The 17,258-nt window shown below is 48.1% G+C and overlaps 2 protein-coding genes across 4 annotated transcripts in view; one reads left to right on the top strand and one right to left on the bottom strand.

Annotated features, from left to right (window-relative positions):
• Positions 1–601: 601 nt before the first annotated feature.
• Positions 602–8,629, top strand: TRO (trophinin; the record flags this gene model as incomplete). Its single annotated transcript, XM_079765826.1, is given in 15 exon segments — positions 602–646; positions 937–1,335; positions 1,337–1,511; positions 1,514–1,650; positions 1,654–1,806; positions 1,808–2,110; positions 2,779–2,883; positions 2,993–3,056; positions 3,292–3,371; positions 3,924–4,015; positions 4,712–4,791; positions 4,883–4,925; positions 5,347–5,409; positions 5,968–6,082; positions 6,857–8,629. Coding segments are annotated over 15 exon segments (3,627 nt in total).
• A 1,434-nt stretch (positions 8,630–10,063) lies between these two features.
• PFKFB1 (6-phosphofructo-2-kinase/fructose-2,6-biphosphatase 1) overlaps positions 10,064–17,258 on the bottom strand; it is a 46,195-nt gene continuing 39,000 nt past the window's right edge. For all 3 annotated transcript variants that reach the window (XM_079764888.1, XM_079764887.1, XM_079764889.1), the window contains 4 exons: positions 14,651–14,780; positions 11,792–11,854; positions 10,727–10,791; positions 10,064–10,394 (listed from right to left, as the gene is read on the bottom strand). In XM_079764888.1, the coding sequence (XP_079621014.1) occupies positions 10,335–10,394; positions 10,727–10,791; positions 11,792–11,854; positions 14,651–14,780 (318 nt within the window). In that variant the 3' untranslated portion in view covers positions 10,064–10,334. The remainder of the gene's footprint in view (positions 10,395–10,726; positions 10,792–11,791; positions 11,855–14,650; positions 14,781–17,258) is intronic.

Here is a 17,258-nt window from a genome sequence, read left to right as displayed (position 1 = left end):
GGCGTATTAAAAGGAAGGGGAAGTGCGGAGAACGACTGCAGAGCGGAGGGAGGGGGCATATCGCGGGGGGCTTTGAGTGGCTGTACTGCAGAGGAGACGTGGGCGGTGTTAGGCAAGGGGCGGAGCAAAGTGGTACTGCAGAGACGAGGGAGGGCGCCGGATTTGGGCGAAAGATGGACTGAGATGTGATGCAGTTAGAAAGAGTGGGTGGAGATGTTGAAGGTGGGGAGTGTGTGGGATTGAGGTGGTCAGACTGTGGTCCACCAAAGCCGCTTGCGCTCTGAGGTCCTGAGATGGGCGGGGCTCTGGTTGTTGCGCACACGCAGTATTGAGTTGCGGCAGACTTGTGTAGGGTGAAGGGGTGGGTGGTAGAACTGACTGGTGGATTTTTAGAGGCAAAAGGAGGTAGGGTTTACAAACCAGATGGTCTGGGTTTCTAGGTATGAGAACCTCGTAGTTGAAGGGTTTGGGGCCCAAGGTTAGATGAGGTTGCCCCCCTCCTTCAGACAATCTGGTGAATCTCCTCCTCCCTCTCATTCCATTCTCCCCTAACTCAGACCCCTTCCCCTCAGGTTCAGCTGTTACATGACCTCCCAGAAAAATGGATAGGAGAAATGACTACGGTTATAGGATGCCCCCGGTCCAGGTGAGGCCCCTCTGCATTCTTGCCAGGTCAGCTGCCCCATCTTGAGTTCACTTCCTGCTTTGAGCCCCATACCACTCCGTAGTTGCATAATTTTCTGACTAGCCCGTCTCAGTCCACCCCTGCGTGGTGGAGGAGGAGGAGAAAAAAATATAAGGCCTGACTCTTTTGCTCTCTTCCTTTTCCTTCACCCTCCCTTTCAATCACTGCTCAGAGGAAGGGGAGACCTTCATGGAAAGGGTGGGCTGTAGGGAGATCAGATGAATCAGCAGATCATAATCCTAAGTGTATAGGGCCCTCTGCCTACCCCTGGGAGCTTGGGGCTTCACTTCCCTCCAGATGTACAGGTTGAGACCACTGAAGAGGACAGTGTCTTGCTGATGCATACCCTCTTGGCAGCAACAAAGGACCCCCTGCCTATGGACCCACCAGTTGCCAACCGACCTAAGAAAAGCAAGACCAAGAAGGCCCCTATTAAGGCTGTTACTGAGACAATACCTGTTGCCCCCTCAGTCCCATCTGCCAATGTGATTACCATCAACAAGCCTACAATACCTTTGCAGGCTTTAAAACTGCCAATCAGCCCCCAGATCAGCCAGGCTTCAGCTACCACTGAGGCAGCTAATATTCAGGCTTCTTCAGTCACCACTCAGTCTAAGAAAGCCAACGAGACAAAGAGAGTTACTGCTAGAGGCAGCCCAAGGCCCTCAATCTCCAACTGGCAGTGAGAGTGTCATTATACAGATCAAGTCACCCTTGAAGGCCCTCAACCTACCAGTCATCCCACAGGCTACCCAGGCTGCACTTGCCAGTGAGTCAGCAAATCCCCAGGCCTTAGTAGCCTCCATCAAGCCTAATAAAGCTTCCAGGATAAGGCCATGCATAATTCCACTGAGATCTCACTGGCTTCAAACACCATCCATACAGCTACCGCCCAAGGCCAAATTACCAATGAGACAACCAATACCCAGGCCACGGCAGCTTCCATTCGAACTAAGAAAGCTTCCTAAGACAAGAGGGCAATTGTTAAAGGCACAAATACTGACACTGTCCTCGGGGTCCCAGATATCACTGAGAGAGGTATCAGGCAGATTGAGGCCTCAGCAGTGGCTATCCAGGCCAAAAAATCCAAAGGCAAGAAGGCTGCCAATAAGGGCATACATTTTTGCCTATGAGATCTCGGAGGCCCCACCTGCTGTTCAAATGGTCACAAACCAAGCCCTAGCTGCCACCCTCCGGGTCAAGAGAGGGTCCAGGGCTCGGAAGACTTCCACTAAGGCGCGGGTAGCTGAAACCCAGATTCAAATTGTTGACCAAGGAGCTCAGGCCGAGATGGCCAGCTCTCAGACCAACTTAAGTACCCTTGAGACTCAGGTTGCTGCTGCTGTCCAGGCCCTGGCAGATGACTACCTGGCTCAGTTGAGTCTGGAGCCCACAACCAGGACCCGGGGCAAGAGGAACCGAAAGGTGAGATCTCTGACATCACAATCCTTAAATTTGCACTTGGTTTCCGTTCCTATCCTCCTAGCTTGTTCATTTATTCTATAAAATTTTACTGAGCCTTTTTACCTTGAGACAGTCTCTGTGTTCAGATAGGCTGTGAGAGATGCTGAGAAGAATGTGACGTAGTTCCTGCTCCCTGGCAGTTCACAGATTGGTGGGAAAATAAGACATCCATATACTTAACTACAACCTAGATATAATGCAACATGTGTTTACATAGTAGTTACCATGTGCCAGGCTTTGTCTTGGGTACATTCACACAGGTTATGTTTTCATGTTTTGAAAGTAACTCTTACCAGCTAGGGATCATATGTCCCTGTTTTACAGATAAGAACATTGAATCCCAGAAAGATGAAGAGACTTGTCCAAGGGGTACAGCTAGCAGAGTTAGTGGTGGCCAAAAGAAGAGGAACCCCAGGCCCTGCCTTTGGGTTGCTCCTTTCCTAGCAGGGAAATGAAACTCCTGCCTGGAAGACAGTGAAAGACAAGTCTAGGACTCAGGGTGGTCAAAAGTAAGGTCAGGACCCACTACAGGGAGGGTTTAAGGGACTGTCAGGAGGAGGTAGGGTAAGGAGACAGAGCCATCTCTTTCACCTGGTGACTCTGGACCTTCCTTCTTTCTGATGATGCAGTTCAAGCATCTGACTGGGCATGAGAGAGGTGGCCGTAATTACAGGTGGAATCCATGGGGCCAGAGGCCTCCGCCACCCCGAGATGTGGCCATTTTGCAAGAAAGGGTAAGAATCCTATGCTGCCCAGTCTTTTCTTCACCTGCCCCCTTCTCTGGCATTCTTCCAAGTTTTCTAAAACATATTGAGATTTCCCTATGTATTCCTCTTCTCCCAGGCAAATAAGTTGGTGAAATACCTGTTGGTTAAGGACCAGACAAAGATCCCCATCAAGCGCTCAGGTAGAGTCATACATACCCTCCTCCCTTAGCTCTCTTCTCACTCCCCTCTCTCCCATACCCTGGGGGCTATTTCCCTCATATGTCCTCCCCTACTCTCCTCACACTGTGTTAATGGCATCTCCCATTAAACATAGTTTAGGACTCAGACTGCACTTGACCCCACAGGGCTTGCTAAAGGGCTGCAGCTTTGTGGCCTCTGCTCAGCCCAGGTGCTCCCACCTCTCCCCTCCTGCAGACATGCTGAAAGATGTCATCCAAGAATATGATGAATATTTCCCAGAGATCATTGAACGAGCAAGCTACGCTCTGGAGAAGGTGAAGTGGCAGCCCTGGGGGATGGGTGCAGTGGCGAAGCCTTTGAATCAAACAAAGGTGTACACATCCCTTCTGGAGGGACTACACAGGCTAACTCAGCCCCATCACTGTGCAGTTGGGCAGACAGTGACCTAGGGAGGTGTACAGACTTGCCAAGAATCACCCAAGTCAGTGGTAAAAGCACAGCTAGGACTCAAGCCAACCAACTTAGTCCTGACTTCTGTCTGCTGCTGGACATGTCCTGGAATGTATTCCAGATGCTCACCTCTTCCTTCTATTCCTCATTTTCTGTTTGCCTAGATTCCCACTAATCACAAGGGTGATATTGATAACAATAGCACATTTGTTGCCTGTTTTCTGTATGCTGGCCTCATACCTAAGTACTTTACATTCATTATCTCACTGATTTCACACACACACACACACACACACACACACACACACACACACACACTGGTTCCTAGGTACAAGGGGAGCTGTGGGATGCTCAGGAAGCTCATTGATGCCTAGGCTGAATTTTGTTATCTCACAGGTTATTCTTTTGCTTGGCAGATGTTTCGAGTCAATCTGAAGGAAATTGATAAGCAAAGTAGCTTGTATATTCTCATCAGCACTCAGGAATCCTCCGCAGGCATACTGGGAACGTAAGCTGGGAAAGGGCTGGGTGGGAGGGAGGTTTCTGCTTTTGTCCATGGTACTACCCCATCCCTGTCTTCTGTCCCACACTCCCTTAGAGAGTCAGGAAAGACAGGCCTGAAGCCCATTCCAGCTCCCACATGTAGCTGGAACCCTGCCCACAAAAGTTGTGTCTGGTTATGATGGACTGAAGGGTGTCGAAGCCTGGGGTGGGGCCTGCCGACTGTCAGGTTGTCTGTTTGTCCAGAAGCTTCCCGGGAAAGCAGCCCTGTCATTGCTTGTCTCTTCCTACTGGTCTTGTAGAGTGGTTCTCGCGGGAGGCCTTCCTGGTGTGGGTGGATCACGATGCTCGAAGGGCAGACGCATCGGTGGCTGTGAATTCTCTCGTGGCTGAGGGTCCTGTGAGAGGAAGAAGGGCCTCACATTGACCTAGTGCTTGGGTCTAACTCTGTTGGGAGGATTTCTTCTGTCCTCTCAGCAGCCCGGGGAGGGGAGGATGTGATTTTCCGTTTCACTGAATAGGAGACTGAGGCTCAGGGGTCTAGGTGTCTTGCCCAGGGTCACGTGGAGCTAGAAGCATAGACTGGGCAGAACTCTCCCATACCTGAGGAATCTGGGAGAGGCTAGCCTAGTGAGCTGGCTGGTGTGTTTTTTGCAGATGGCTGCAGGTCATAAACATTCTCTCTGTCCTGTTATTCCCCTAGGACCAAGGACACACCCAAACTAGGTCTTCTCATGGTGATTCTGAGTGTCATTTTTATGAATGGCAACAAGGCCAATGAGGGTGAGTGGTTGAGCATGCAGCTGAATGGGTGAACGTGGTCAGAATGCCACATGTTCATTTTCTGTCCCTCTCCTCTTGCATCCCCTTCCAGCTGTCATCTGGGAGGTGCTGCGCAAGTTGGGGCTGCGCCCGGGGTATGATTGGGCTCTCTCAGCACTTGCTGTCCGTGTTGTCCTTTGGCAAGAGAGGATGGTCCCAGGATCGCATCAGCCTGGTGGTCTGGTGGAATGGGCGGGGGTATCGGGCTGGGTAGATGGTCCATGTCTCTGATCTGGGTGAATGGGGAAACTAGTCCTTAACTCCCTGCTCCCTCTCTCCTCTATGTCCTGTGTCTGTTCTAAGATGAGATATAAGATAGACCTTCAGGGTATCCCTGGCAAAGAACCATTTGGCCTCAGCTGCATACTTCTAGTGATCATGTATGTGTTTACTGTTTTTCTGGTTTCATGAAGATGGCCACATGTGCTTGAGAGGTGTCTTCCATGTTGTGAAATGCCTCTGTCCTCATCTGGGAAGTTCTGATCTCTGTTCATGGGTTATTTTTCCCATTGTCAGGGTGAGGCACTCGCTCTTTGGGGAAGTGAGGAAACTCATCACAGACGAGTTTGTGAAGCAGAAGTAAGTGGTGTTTTGGGGCATTGTCAGGCCCTGAAGTGTTCTGGGTGTGTTGGTCTGGTTCAGGAAGTGCTTTATAAGCTCCTTTCTTACACTAGCTTTAGAGGTATCAGCATCCTGTGCCCCAAATCTGAGGCTTGTCCACAATCCCCATGGGTGGAACATTCCAAGGCTGGGCCAGATCAAACACAAGGCTCTTGTTAGGGGGTGTGCTCAGAGCAGAGTGTCTGAAGAATGGCTCCTCTGTTTACAACACACCCAACAGGAACTTGGGCTTACTCCTCACAGGTGGCAGGGTACATTGGCCTCCCTGTGACATCATGCCCTACACATGCCTCCCCTGCAGCACCAAGTGACTCTTTTGCACAGAGCCCATGGGAAATGGCTTAATAGTGGAGGCCAGACCATGAATGATGTTTGGGAGTGAGTCTAGGGATGAAGGGTCTTGGAAATCTTCTCCAGGAGCTGAGTTTAGTGTTTGAAGGAAGTTGCCAGCTAGTTTCCAGCGGTTAGACAACAGATTTGTTTGTTTAGAAGCAAGTTTCATTTCCTTTCTCCAAGGTACCTGGAGTACAAGAGGGTCCCCAACAGCAGACCACCTGAATATGAGTTCTTCTGGGGCTTGCGCTCCTACCATGAGACTAGCAAGATGAAAGTCCTCAAGTTTGCCTGCAAGGTAATAGGAGACCTGCCCTGACTTGGCATATTAAGGGTATGGGTTGCTCCTGATTGGGGCAGACTATGTGTAGGGATGGGCAGGTACAGGGCAACCTGCAGTTCACATATAAACATATGGAATTTAATTTTGTCCCAGATGCTGCTCAACATAAAGTTTACATTGTTTCATTCATTCTTCATACTTTGTATTAGTATGCTCAGAATGCTATAACAAAATACCATAGACTGGATGGCTTAAATGACTGAAATTTATTTTTTCATAGTCCTGGTGGCTAGAAGTACCAGATCAAGGTATAACTGTTAGTTTCTGCTGAGGTCTCTTCCTGGAAAGCAGATGGATGCCTTCTTACTGTGTCCTAAGATGGTGGAGAGAGCCTCTTCTTATGGAGACACTAATCCTATTGGACCAGAGCTGCACCGTTATGACTTCATTTAACTCGATCTCCATAAAGGCCCGATCTCCAAATACAGTCACATTGGGGGCTGGTGCTTCAACGTATGAATTTTGGGGAGACACAGCAGTTAATCCATGACACATTTACTCTCTTATCATTTCCCATATTACAGATGAAGACACTTGGGCTCAATGAGGTTAAGTAACTTATCCAAGATCACACAGTACCTAAGTCATTAGAGCTGAAATTGGATCTCAAGACTGACCCATGATAGTCTTGAAAAATATTGCTACTAGTTTTATACAAAGCCCATAATATGCACTTAATACATAATTACAAGGTTATTTTCCTTATAATGATTATCATTCCCATTTCAGGTACAGAAGAAAGACCCCAAGGACTGGGCTGCTCAGTACCGGGAGGCAGTGGAGATGGAAGTCCAGGCTGCAGCTGTGGCTGTGGCTGAGGCTGAGGCCAGGGCTGAGGCAAGAGCCCAAATGGGAATTGGAGAGGAAGCTGTGGCTGGGCCCTGGAATTGGGATGACATGGATATCGACTGCCTAACACGGGAAGAGTTAGGCGATGATGCTCAGGCCTGGAGCAGATTTTCATTTGAAATTGAGGCCAGAGCCCACGAAAATGCAGATGCCAGCACCAACATCGACTTCAGCAGAGGAGCTGGCACCGCAGCTAGCTTCCACAATGGTGCTAGCATTAGCTTCAGTGGTGCACCCAGCCCCAGTGGTGGTGGCTTTGGTGGCAGAACTGGCATTAGCTTTGGTGGCACACCCAGCACCAGTGCCAGCTTCAGCAGCACAGCCAGCGTTAGCTTTGGTGGCACACCTTATACCAGTGCCAGCTTCGGTGGTGGAGTCAGCTCTAGTTTCAGTGGCCCACTCATCACCACTACCAGCTTCAGTGGCGGGGCCAGCCCTGGATTTGGAGGCACACTGAGCACCACTGCTGGCTTCAGTGGTGCTCTCATCACCAGCACCAGCTTTGGCAGTGCCCCCAGCACCGGTGCCGTCTTTAGCGGTGCACTTAGCACCAGCACTGGCTTTGGTGGCACACTCAGTACTAGTGTCTGCTTTGGTGGCTCTCCCAGCTCTGGCGCCAGCTTTGGTGGCACGCTCAGTACTAGTATCTACTTTGGTGGCTCTCCTAGCACCAGCACTGGTTTTGATAGCATCCTCAGCACCAGTGTCTCATTCAGTGGCTCTTCCAGCACCATCGCTGACTTTGGCAGCACACTGAGCACCAGCATTTGCTTCAGTGGCTCTCCCAATCCTAGTGCCAGCTTTGGTGGTGCTATCAGCACCAGTGTCGGCTTTGGCGGTACGCTCAACACCAGTGCTGGTTTCAGCAGTGCTGTCGGTGGTAGCCCTGGCTTCGGTGGTGCACCCACCACCAACTCTGGCTTTGGCGGTATGTTCAGCACTAGTGCTGACTTCACTGGGGCACTTAGCACCACGACCGACTTTGCAAGTGCCCCCAGCGCCAGCATTGGCTTTGGTGCAGGTCCCAGCACCAGATTCTTTGGTAATGTGCCTAATACCAACCTATGCTTTGGTGGCCCTCCTAGCACCAGCACCTGCTTTAGTGGAGCGACCAGTGCCAGTTTTGGTAACGGGCTTAGCACCAGTGTGGGTTTTAACTTTGGTGATGGGTTAAGTGCCGGCACTGGATTTGGTGGTGGACTGAGCACCAGCACTGGCTTCAATGGTGGACTAGGCACCAGCACTGGCTTCAATGGTGGACTAGGCACCAGTGCTGGCTTTGGTGGCGGACTGATCTCCAGCGATGGCTTTGGTGGAGGACTGGGCACCAATGCTGGTTTTGGCAGCACACTTGGCACCAGTGCTGGCTTTAGTGGTAGCCTCAACATCAGTGATGGCTTTGGTGGTGGGCCTAATACCAGCTTCGACGGAGGACTGAGTACCATCATTGGCTTTGGCAGTGGTTCCAACACCAGTATTGGCTTTACTGGCGAACCCAGCACCAGCATGGGCTTCAATGGTGGACCCAGTTCTATCGTTGGCTTCGGCGGTGGACTGAACACCGGTGCTGGCTTCAGCGGTGGACCGAGCAACGGTGCTCCCTTTGGTGGTGGAGCCACCAGCCTTGGTGCCTGTAGCTTCTCCTATGGCTAGTGAGGTTTCAGGTAATTACAGCATTTCCATAGCCAAGGCCCATGGGTATGCATATAAGTGCTGGGAAATGTTATAAGAAACCCCGAGGTGGGAGGGAAGGGTGGGGAGATGAAGACAGTGGAGGAAGTATGAGAAAACAGTATATTTGATGCTAAAATATGTTCCTTTTTGGTGTTTTGTTTGCAGGTTTATGACCCACATTTACAGATACCGCTAATGAGCTGCAGCAGTCCTTCCTTCCCATGGAGCCAAGGACCATCCTTGGGATCTGTGTCCACCCAGCAGTCTAAGCAGATACTACCAATCAGCTGAGGTTGACATGCTATGAAAAATCCAGTTGCCAATCCTGCTTTACTGTTCGCTTTCTGTGTGCTGTTGTTGTACTTTGGGTATCAGCGTTACATTAAATTTGCAAAATGAACTGGAGTTGTTTTCTTTCTTTATTATGCTTAATTGTTGTGAGTGACATTTTGAGTTCATAGAAGAGCTAACGATCGACATAGCTCTTTGGGGAATGTGGGGTCCAGCTTTAGGCTAAAAGGAAAGGATTACTTCAGTGGGATAGAGACCTGGGGAAAGCATGGCAGGCATATCAACAAAGATATGAAGGGGGGAAAGCCTGGAACAGAATGCACAGGGAGAAGGTAATTATACAAGGATAGTAATTATACATTCATTTTGAGATGGTTGTGTAAGAATGGAGGGGGTTAATTAGAGGGTGACACAAGAACAAGGGAGAGTTTTATTGGGATAGGAGAGAGACCTGACCATGTTGCATAGACCATCGAGGCAAAAGCCAACAGAAAAGGACAGGAGATAGAAAAAGAATAGTCATGAATTGACTGAAGTAGGCAATCCCTGAGAAGCTGGGGTGGGCTAGAGTACCAGAAAATACTGTATGAGTTTGTCTTTTCAGCACTGGGTTACTGGTACCTGGCCAGAAATACTATGTGCATATCTGCTGTAGAGAAGGCATGCTGCTAGGGATCCTGTGCATGACACAGAAAGTTGTAAGGACTACGGGTCTGTGGTCAGATAGTGGGATGCTTGTATTTAAGAGGTCACACTGGGGAGAAGTCTACATGGTGCCAATGTCCATGGAGTGGGTGGTCATGGAGTTGAGGGGGACTGGGAGACCAGGGTATTCTTTGGATTATTTACATGGACAGTGATAACACTCAGAATGGCAGCAAGAGTGGGAGAAGACAGGCGCACTGTGGTCCAAGTAGAGCTTCTCTGAGTATAGGGATGATGGTGCCATGCCCCAGGAACACTGCCCACCAAAGAACAAAGCCCATAGGCAGACACAGAGACCTATCTCCTCCCAGAAGTCTTTCCTCCAGGAAGCTCTCACCCATTCCACATCCCCACATCACCAGAGCCACTTTGCGGGGTCGGGATCTTAAGAAGATCCTGTGGGAGAAGCCTCACAATGACCCCCTCTCCCCTCTTAGAGGCAGTAAGAGAAGTTTTCATTGATCAGAGAATGAAAATTAAGGAAAAAGTTTCATCCAGAGCTAGACAGCTCCTTGGTTGTAGCTAGAAATCGACACCTGTTTTGGAACTGCCGAGGGCTTCTTCACTGGAAGCAGGATGTCCCAGTGAGGCCAAATCCAAAGTCTTCTCAGTGTAGAAGAGCAAGGATAGAAGCTTCTAAAGGTGGAAGACAGTCAGGAAAGAGGTAGTTTGACTTCCTGGAGAGGGCTCAGTAGTGGGCAGGGACAGTGTCCAGGGCTTCCTCAGGATCTCGGGTGATGTCCACATTCTGAGAGAAGAAAGCCCAGGATTAACAGGAAGGAGACGGCAGTGTGGAGCCTCAGCCCATCCCCTGTCGGTTGTCCTCACTACCAGGCTCCCCTCCCTCAGCCAGGCCTGCATCCTGATCCTTTTCTCAGGAGAGCCTGGAGGAGTCTGGTCTGAGGCCTTTTTGGGAGGGGTTGCTCTAGCCCTGCATCTCCATGGTGCCTCCGATCTGGGCGGAGGATCCAGCATTTCCAGGTGCTGGTTATTCTATCTGATGGTGCAAAACACCCAAGGTCTGTGGCACTGGGGTGGCCCTTTGGGTGGGGAGGGTGCTTTCACCATGTGCCCACGTACCTCAGGCTTCTCTCGGTGTGTGTTTACGGCCTCCACATTCAGGTAGATGGATTCCACTTTGCATCCTCAAAAAGAAAAACCCATCCATCCATAAGCCCCAAAGGAAAGACTAAGTCTTCCCCGAGGTGTCATTCCTCAACGTGCCCATCACCACCCACACCCCCAGCTCCATGCTGTGTGTAGTTGTGACTTCCCTGTAGGGAGGGAACTTAGACCAGCTCTGTGCTGTGTGGGGAAGACACCTGGCCAAAGAGGCCACCAAAGAGACAACCTCCCAGCTCTTCCCCTAATCGTCTCAGTGGTCTCTGAGCCTCAGTTGCTCAACTGTCAATGGCGCGAAGAAAAGAGATGGTCTCCGGGCTCCCGAAGTCTTGTGGTCTGTGGGACAGCACTCTAGTCTAGATAATAATGATGGAGCTCTGCGGTCCTCCCAGCTCTGTCAGGTGGTGAAGTGGTGGAGGAGGTCTGGGCCACTGCCTTGAGACCATCAGCCCCAGATAAAGTGTAATTAGAGGACAGTGGTTATGGAACCTTCAAGGTGTGGCGGTCACAGGGAGTTCTGGGGAGCCTGAAGGAGGACGGTGGTATCATGGGGCTGAGGCTGGCAGAGGAGACCCAATGCCTATGGAAGCCCCCTTAGCTCCATCTCTGGGTTGCACTCTACTCTGGGACTCAGTACACCATTTGTCCTGTTCACAGTCCAGAAAGATCTGTCTGTCTCTTCCCTACTCATGAACATTTCACAGCTAACTAATGTCCCAAGAGAGAGTCTAGCCTTTGAGGCCTTTCTTCAATCTGGCCCCAACATACACTTAATTGTTCCTCTGGTCCCCTTTGGAGACTACTCTCCCTCACCCCACCCCCTGTCACCCTGCTACAGTTTGGTGTTCAATGCTCAGTGCTCACCTTGCCACCACCAGGCCCACCTCTACCAGGACATCCAACTACCCACCCCAGGAACCTCCCCTAGGACTCTACTGGGCAAATGGTAGGTACTAGAGGCATGCTCATGGCCTCTATGTACCTTTCCCCAGACAAAGGTGGGGGTGGGGGTGGGAATCTCACCATAAGCCACAGGTGTGAGCTTGAGCACTGTGTGCAGAGGGCACTTGAGATACGGCAGCTCATCTGGAAAGGAGGAGAAAGCAGCCATCAGAAACAGGGTGCTGCGGGGGGGGGGGGGTCCCCAGGCCTGCAGATTGACAGCACGCTCCCCTGTCCACAGCCCTTCCGCATGGTCGGCCTCCCCTGGGGCCCACTCCCCCACAGCTACAGGGTGGCCAGAGAGGAAGAGAGCAGAGGGGAGGCAGGAGGGCCCTGGGGAATGCAGTCAGACTGTGGGTCCCCTGGGATGGTCAGGCTAGCCACCCTGGAGGTGCCCTACCTCCTCACTCACAGGCCTCCAACCCCCTCCCACCCCTCACCCCACCCCTGGCCCCAGTTCTTCCACAGGCTCCCGGCCACAGAGGCCCACAGTGCATCTCCCGAAGGGGTTCCTGAGACCCTACTGCACACCAGACCCTGCGATGAGGTGTGTGGGTACCTGGGCAGCCTGCACAGCTTTTCCCCCTCCCAGGTCTGCGCCCTCTGATTCCTCTCACTCTTTTTGATGGACAAGCATTATTCCCTTGTTTCCAGTTATCGACTATGATGCATAAAGTTCTCTCAATATCCACTTATAATTTCTTGTATGGGCCTAGGTTGTATTTATCAGACAGCCCTGAGGAGAGGGGATGATCAGGCCCATTGTACAGATGAGGAAAGCGAGGTTCTCAGAGTGAAGACACTCGTCCTAAGGCACACAGCCAGAGAGTGGCAGCCCTAGGCCTGGAACCCAGAACCCTCTGAGTTCAATTGTGTGCTCTGTCCACTGAAGTCTGCTGCCACTCTTTGAGGGGCTCACAGTATCTTGGGTTGACACCTCCACCTTCCATCCACCCAGACTGCCCATACCACTCCCTATCTCCTTTCATTAAGCCAGAACCCACCCTTCATGGCTTCTCATCCCTAGAATCCCTCCTACACTTTTAAAAAAATAGTTTTTATTGATTTCAGAAAGAAAGGGAGAGGGAGAGATAGAAACATCAATGATGAGAGAGAATCATTGATCAGCTGCCTCCTGCATGGCCCCCCACTGGGATGAAGCGCCCCTACCGGAATAGAACTGTGACCTCCTGGTTCATAGGTCAACACTCAACCACTGAGCCATGCTGGCTGGGCCTCTCTTACACTTTTAAGGGGCCTGCCAATGCCCTCCCAGCCACCTGAGACATCTGTTTTGGCAATTTCCTAGGTGTCCATACTGCTCCTTCTCCTCCTCTTGGTCAGCATCGCTGTCAGGCCCTGGGCCCGGCACTTTGGTGCACTATCTCCTTCCATCCTTGCTGATACTCTGCAGGAGTTACTGTTCCTCATGGCAGATGTGAGGGAACAAACTCAGAATAGGGAACCCACTTGCCTGAGGTCTCTGACCCTGCTCTGCCACAACCTCCACCAGTGGCCTGGCCCTACCTTTTCTCTCTCTGGCTCTGAGACTTCCCATCTCTCACAGCATAGGATTGGATTAGGTGTACTCCGAGAGTGCCCTAGCTGTGAGGTCTGCTGGGTCTGCATCCTTAGTCACATCATCTCTCTGGGCCTCACATTCCTCACCTGAGTAATAGGGGTCGGAGCTTGTGCTCAGCCTGCCTGGCTCAGCTCCCAGGGTAGCTGTGAACAGCTGGTGTGTCCTGTGCATGAAAGCAGGTAGGAAGCGGGTAAAGTAGTGTGCCAATAGGACACGCATGAGCCACCCACACATCCCATGTGTGTGTGAGAGGGGAAGGCTTCTGGAATGCATCTGGGATTAATGTCCCTCCCAACCCCTCTAAGCCCTGTGACCTAGATAGGGCCAGTCACTTGACCTCTCAAAGCCACCATTTCCTCACCTGCACAGTCAGGTTACTGATTTCTAGTCTAGAGTTGAAATGTGCTTGCCTTGCAGTCTCAAAGATAACACCGAGCAGTAGATGTGTGGATGGTATCAGAAATCTAGTAGCACAGGGACCCCCACCACCCCTTTTCAGTGAGGAAATTGAGGGAATGATTTGTCCAATGTGAAGTTCTCAAGCTCCCCAGGTTCCAAATCTGGATGACTGTATATTACAAGTGCCCTTGATTTTGAAGTTAACAACAGAGAAACAATACAAATCTGCAAACACTGCCCACTTCAAATACGGCTTTGCGCTGTCCTCATACACCCTCACAGGGTCCAGGAGATGCCAACACGTCAGCATCCCTGTCAGAAGTGGACTCTCACTCGAGGGTGGCACAATAGTCTTTTGTCAGGCCACCTGCCTGAGTTTGCGATTCAGTATGTGTACTCAGTGTATAAATACTCAACAATGTCGACATTTTTTAGAAAAAGAAATAATCATTTAAATGTAAAACAATGGAAACACTATCTTGAGAAAATCACCTCTACAGCAAATATAGAAACCTAAAATCAGGATCATGAGGTCAGGGAAGGTCCATTACCACCTGCTGACAGCATGCTTCAGAGAAATACTAGCTCAGCTTTTCCAGATCAAGGCAGACTGTTAAGGTCGGCTTTGAAGACATTAGCTCAGAATGGTAGTAATACTAATAATAGTAGCTAAGACTTATGTAGCCCACGCTATGTGTCATGAACTATTTTAAGCTCTTTACACATTTTGATTTATTTAAACTTCATCATTATCTTCCCCATTTTACAGAAGAGGAAACCGAGGCCAGGTTAAAGTAATTTGCCAAAGCTAGTATGTGACAGAGCAAGAACTTGAACTCAGGCATCTTTGTTCTAGACACTGTGCTCTTAACTACTAAGATATAAACCACCAATTTCTAGTGTCAGGGTCTCAAATGACATCCAGCTCCCTATGCCAGGAACAGAGAGGACAGTGGTACCTGAGCTCTTATCCAGGAAGTAGGCCAGGAGGCACCGCATGACAGCCTGGTGGCAGATCACCAGTACATTTTCCTGCCGTTCTAGCTCCATTATAACTGGCTCCAGCCGCTGAACCAGATCCTCGTAGGACTAAAAATAAGAAAATACTTCAGTAAGAAAGGGAGATGAGGCACAGTTGCCCAGAGGAGAGGAACTCTAGACTAGAAATCAGGAAAACCTGGATGTGGTACTAGTTCAGCTGTTGACCCAGCAGTACGACCTTAGGCAACTCACTTCCTTCTTAGGGTCTTGGTTTCTCATCTGTTAAATGGGGAGCAATCAATATATTCATCTAGATATCTATAACAATAATAAAACTTCTCACTACAAAAAATTCCTAGAAAAGCTAGATGAAAGAAATGTCCGCACTGCTGACTTTTCAAGAAAATTAAGGAAACATTATAAAGATAGGGTTCCAAAATGAAGAAAACCTTGGTAAACAAGAGTGCTAAGTGGATGTGGAAGCAACAACTGCCATGGAGGCATCTATAATCATGTTTTCCAAGAGGCTTGAGTTTTTATTTTATTATTATTATTTAAATATATTTTTATTGATTTCAGAGAGGAAGGGAGAGGGAGAGATAGAAACATCAATGATGAGAGAGAATCATTGATCGGCTGCCTCCTGCACGCCTCCTACTGGGGATCGAGCCCACAACCCGGGCATGTGCCCTGACCCAGAATCAAATTGTGACCTCCTGGTTCATAGGTTGATGCACAACCACTGAACCACACTGGCCGGGTGAGGCTTGAATTTTTAAAACTTTATAGAGACATGAGACAAGGCTTTAGGTATACACAAAGTAGGGAGTTGGGACTGAATTTCTCCAATAAACCTGAGACCCTCAAAGGGCTACATCCTCAATAAAAGTATAAACTAGAAAAAAAGTATATATAGGCAAAGGGAAACAATAAGAACTTATATCTGTCTCTGACTCTGAGTATAAAAATTTAGAAAATGCCTCCTATAAGAATGTACAACCACAAGTCTACCCTCAAGTGGGTTTTTGGTTCAGAATCTTACTATCCATGTGTTTTAGAAAATGCTAAGCTGAGAGTTTAAAAAAAAGTGATACAAGTTGTTAGCTTCTCAGAGTGTCTGGAAGAAGCAAATAGACATTTTCTCTGGATTCTCTCAACTCACACCACATGGGAATCCCACAGATACATTTTTGCCAAACTGAAGCTCACAATACACAAAGAAAAGTAAACTATTATGAATGAAAATAAACAGAAAAAAACAAACAAGATGAACCTTAAAAACTCAAGATAAATAATCCAAAATATAAAACGAATATGTTTAAAATTTTTAAAAATTAAAAGATGGAGTAAAAAATATAAGAAACAAGATGCTACCTAATACACGATGTACATTTGTAACAGAACTAAATCGAATTCTAGAAACAAAATATATGTGTATATATATATATATATATATATATATATATATATATATATTAAAATTTAAAACTCAATTGTTGGATTAAACAGAAATTTGGATACAACGGAAGAAATAGGAATTTGGAAGACAGAGCTGAAGAAATTATTCCAACTGCAGCAAAGAGATAAAAAAATAAGAAAAATAGGAGCCCTAAAGAATAGAGACAGGACTAACACATATCTAATTGTGTTTCCAGAAGGAGATAATAGAGAACATGTGAGAGAAGAATAGTTCAAGTTTTTCTAGAATTGATGAAAATCCCAATTCTCAGGTACAGGTGTCCAACCCAAGCAAGATAAATCAAAAGAAATTAATATTTAGACATATCAGAGTAGAACTTAAAAGCAAAAAAGATACAAAACAGGTAGAGAGAAAAGAAATACCAATTACACTGATAGGAGACTTCTTAGCCACATTAGAAGTCAGAAGACAGGGGCGGGGGGACTATCTTCAAAGTGCTGAGAGAAAACAACCATGAACCTAGAGTTTTATGCCAAAAGTATCATCCAGGACTGAACCCCACCAAGATATTTTTAGACAAAAATGGTGAGTTTACTACCAACAGATCCTCCTAATAAACTTCTAAAGGAAAATGGAAATTGAACCCAGAGGGAAAACTTGAGATGCAAGGAGAAAAATTGATCAAAGAAATTGGTAAACATGTGATTAAATATAAACAAGCACTGATTATATACAATAACACATTTAATAATAACAATAAGAATTCATTTGAAGATTAAGACACAAGGTTGCACTAAAATACAAGAGTAATGAACATGTAAGTTGGGAGAGGGAATGACCAGAGTTAAAATTCTTAATTTAGGGGAAAGATGGATTTTAGATTTTGTTAGTCCTGCATATTAAAATGTTGAGCAACCTCTAAAAGAATGGAAACATTATATAACTCAAATATAGATTTAAAAACTATCAATTCTAAAGAAGGGAGGAAAAGAGAAAAAAATAAACAAAGCATAGAGAGCTCCAAACAAGAGAACAGAAATAAGCTGAAACAAATTAGTGATTACAGTAGAAGTAAATGTACCAAACCTACCATTCAAAAGACATATATTTGCAATTTATATTAAAAACAACAAAAGTCAACTATGCACTGTTTATAACAGACACAA

This window comes from Cnephaeus nilssonii (assembly GCF_951640355.1).
Source record: "Cnephaeus nilssonii genome assembly, chromosome: X".
Classification (NCBI taxonomy): Eukaryota; Metazoa; Chordata; class Mammalia; order Chiroptera; family Vespertilionidae; genus Cnephaeus; species Cnephaeus nilssonii.
The sequence above is the reverse complement of the archived record's forward strand: the minus strand, read 5'-3'. Positions and strand labels throughout refer to the sequence as shown.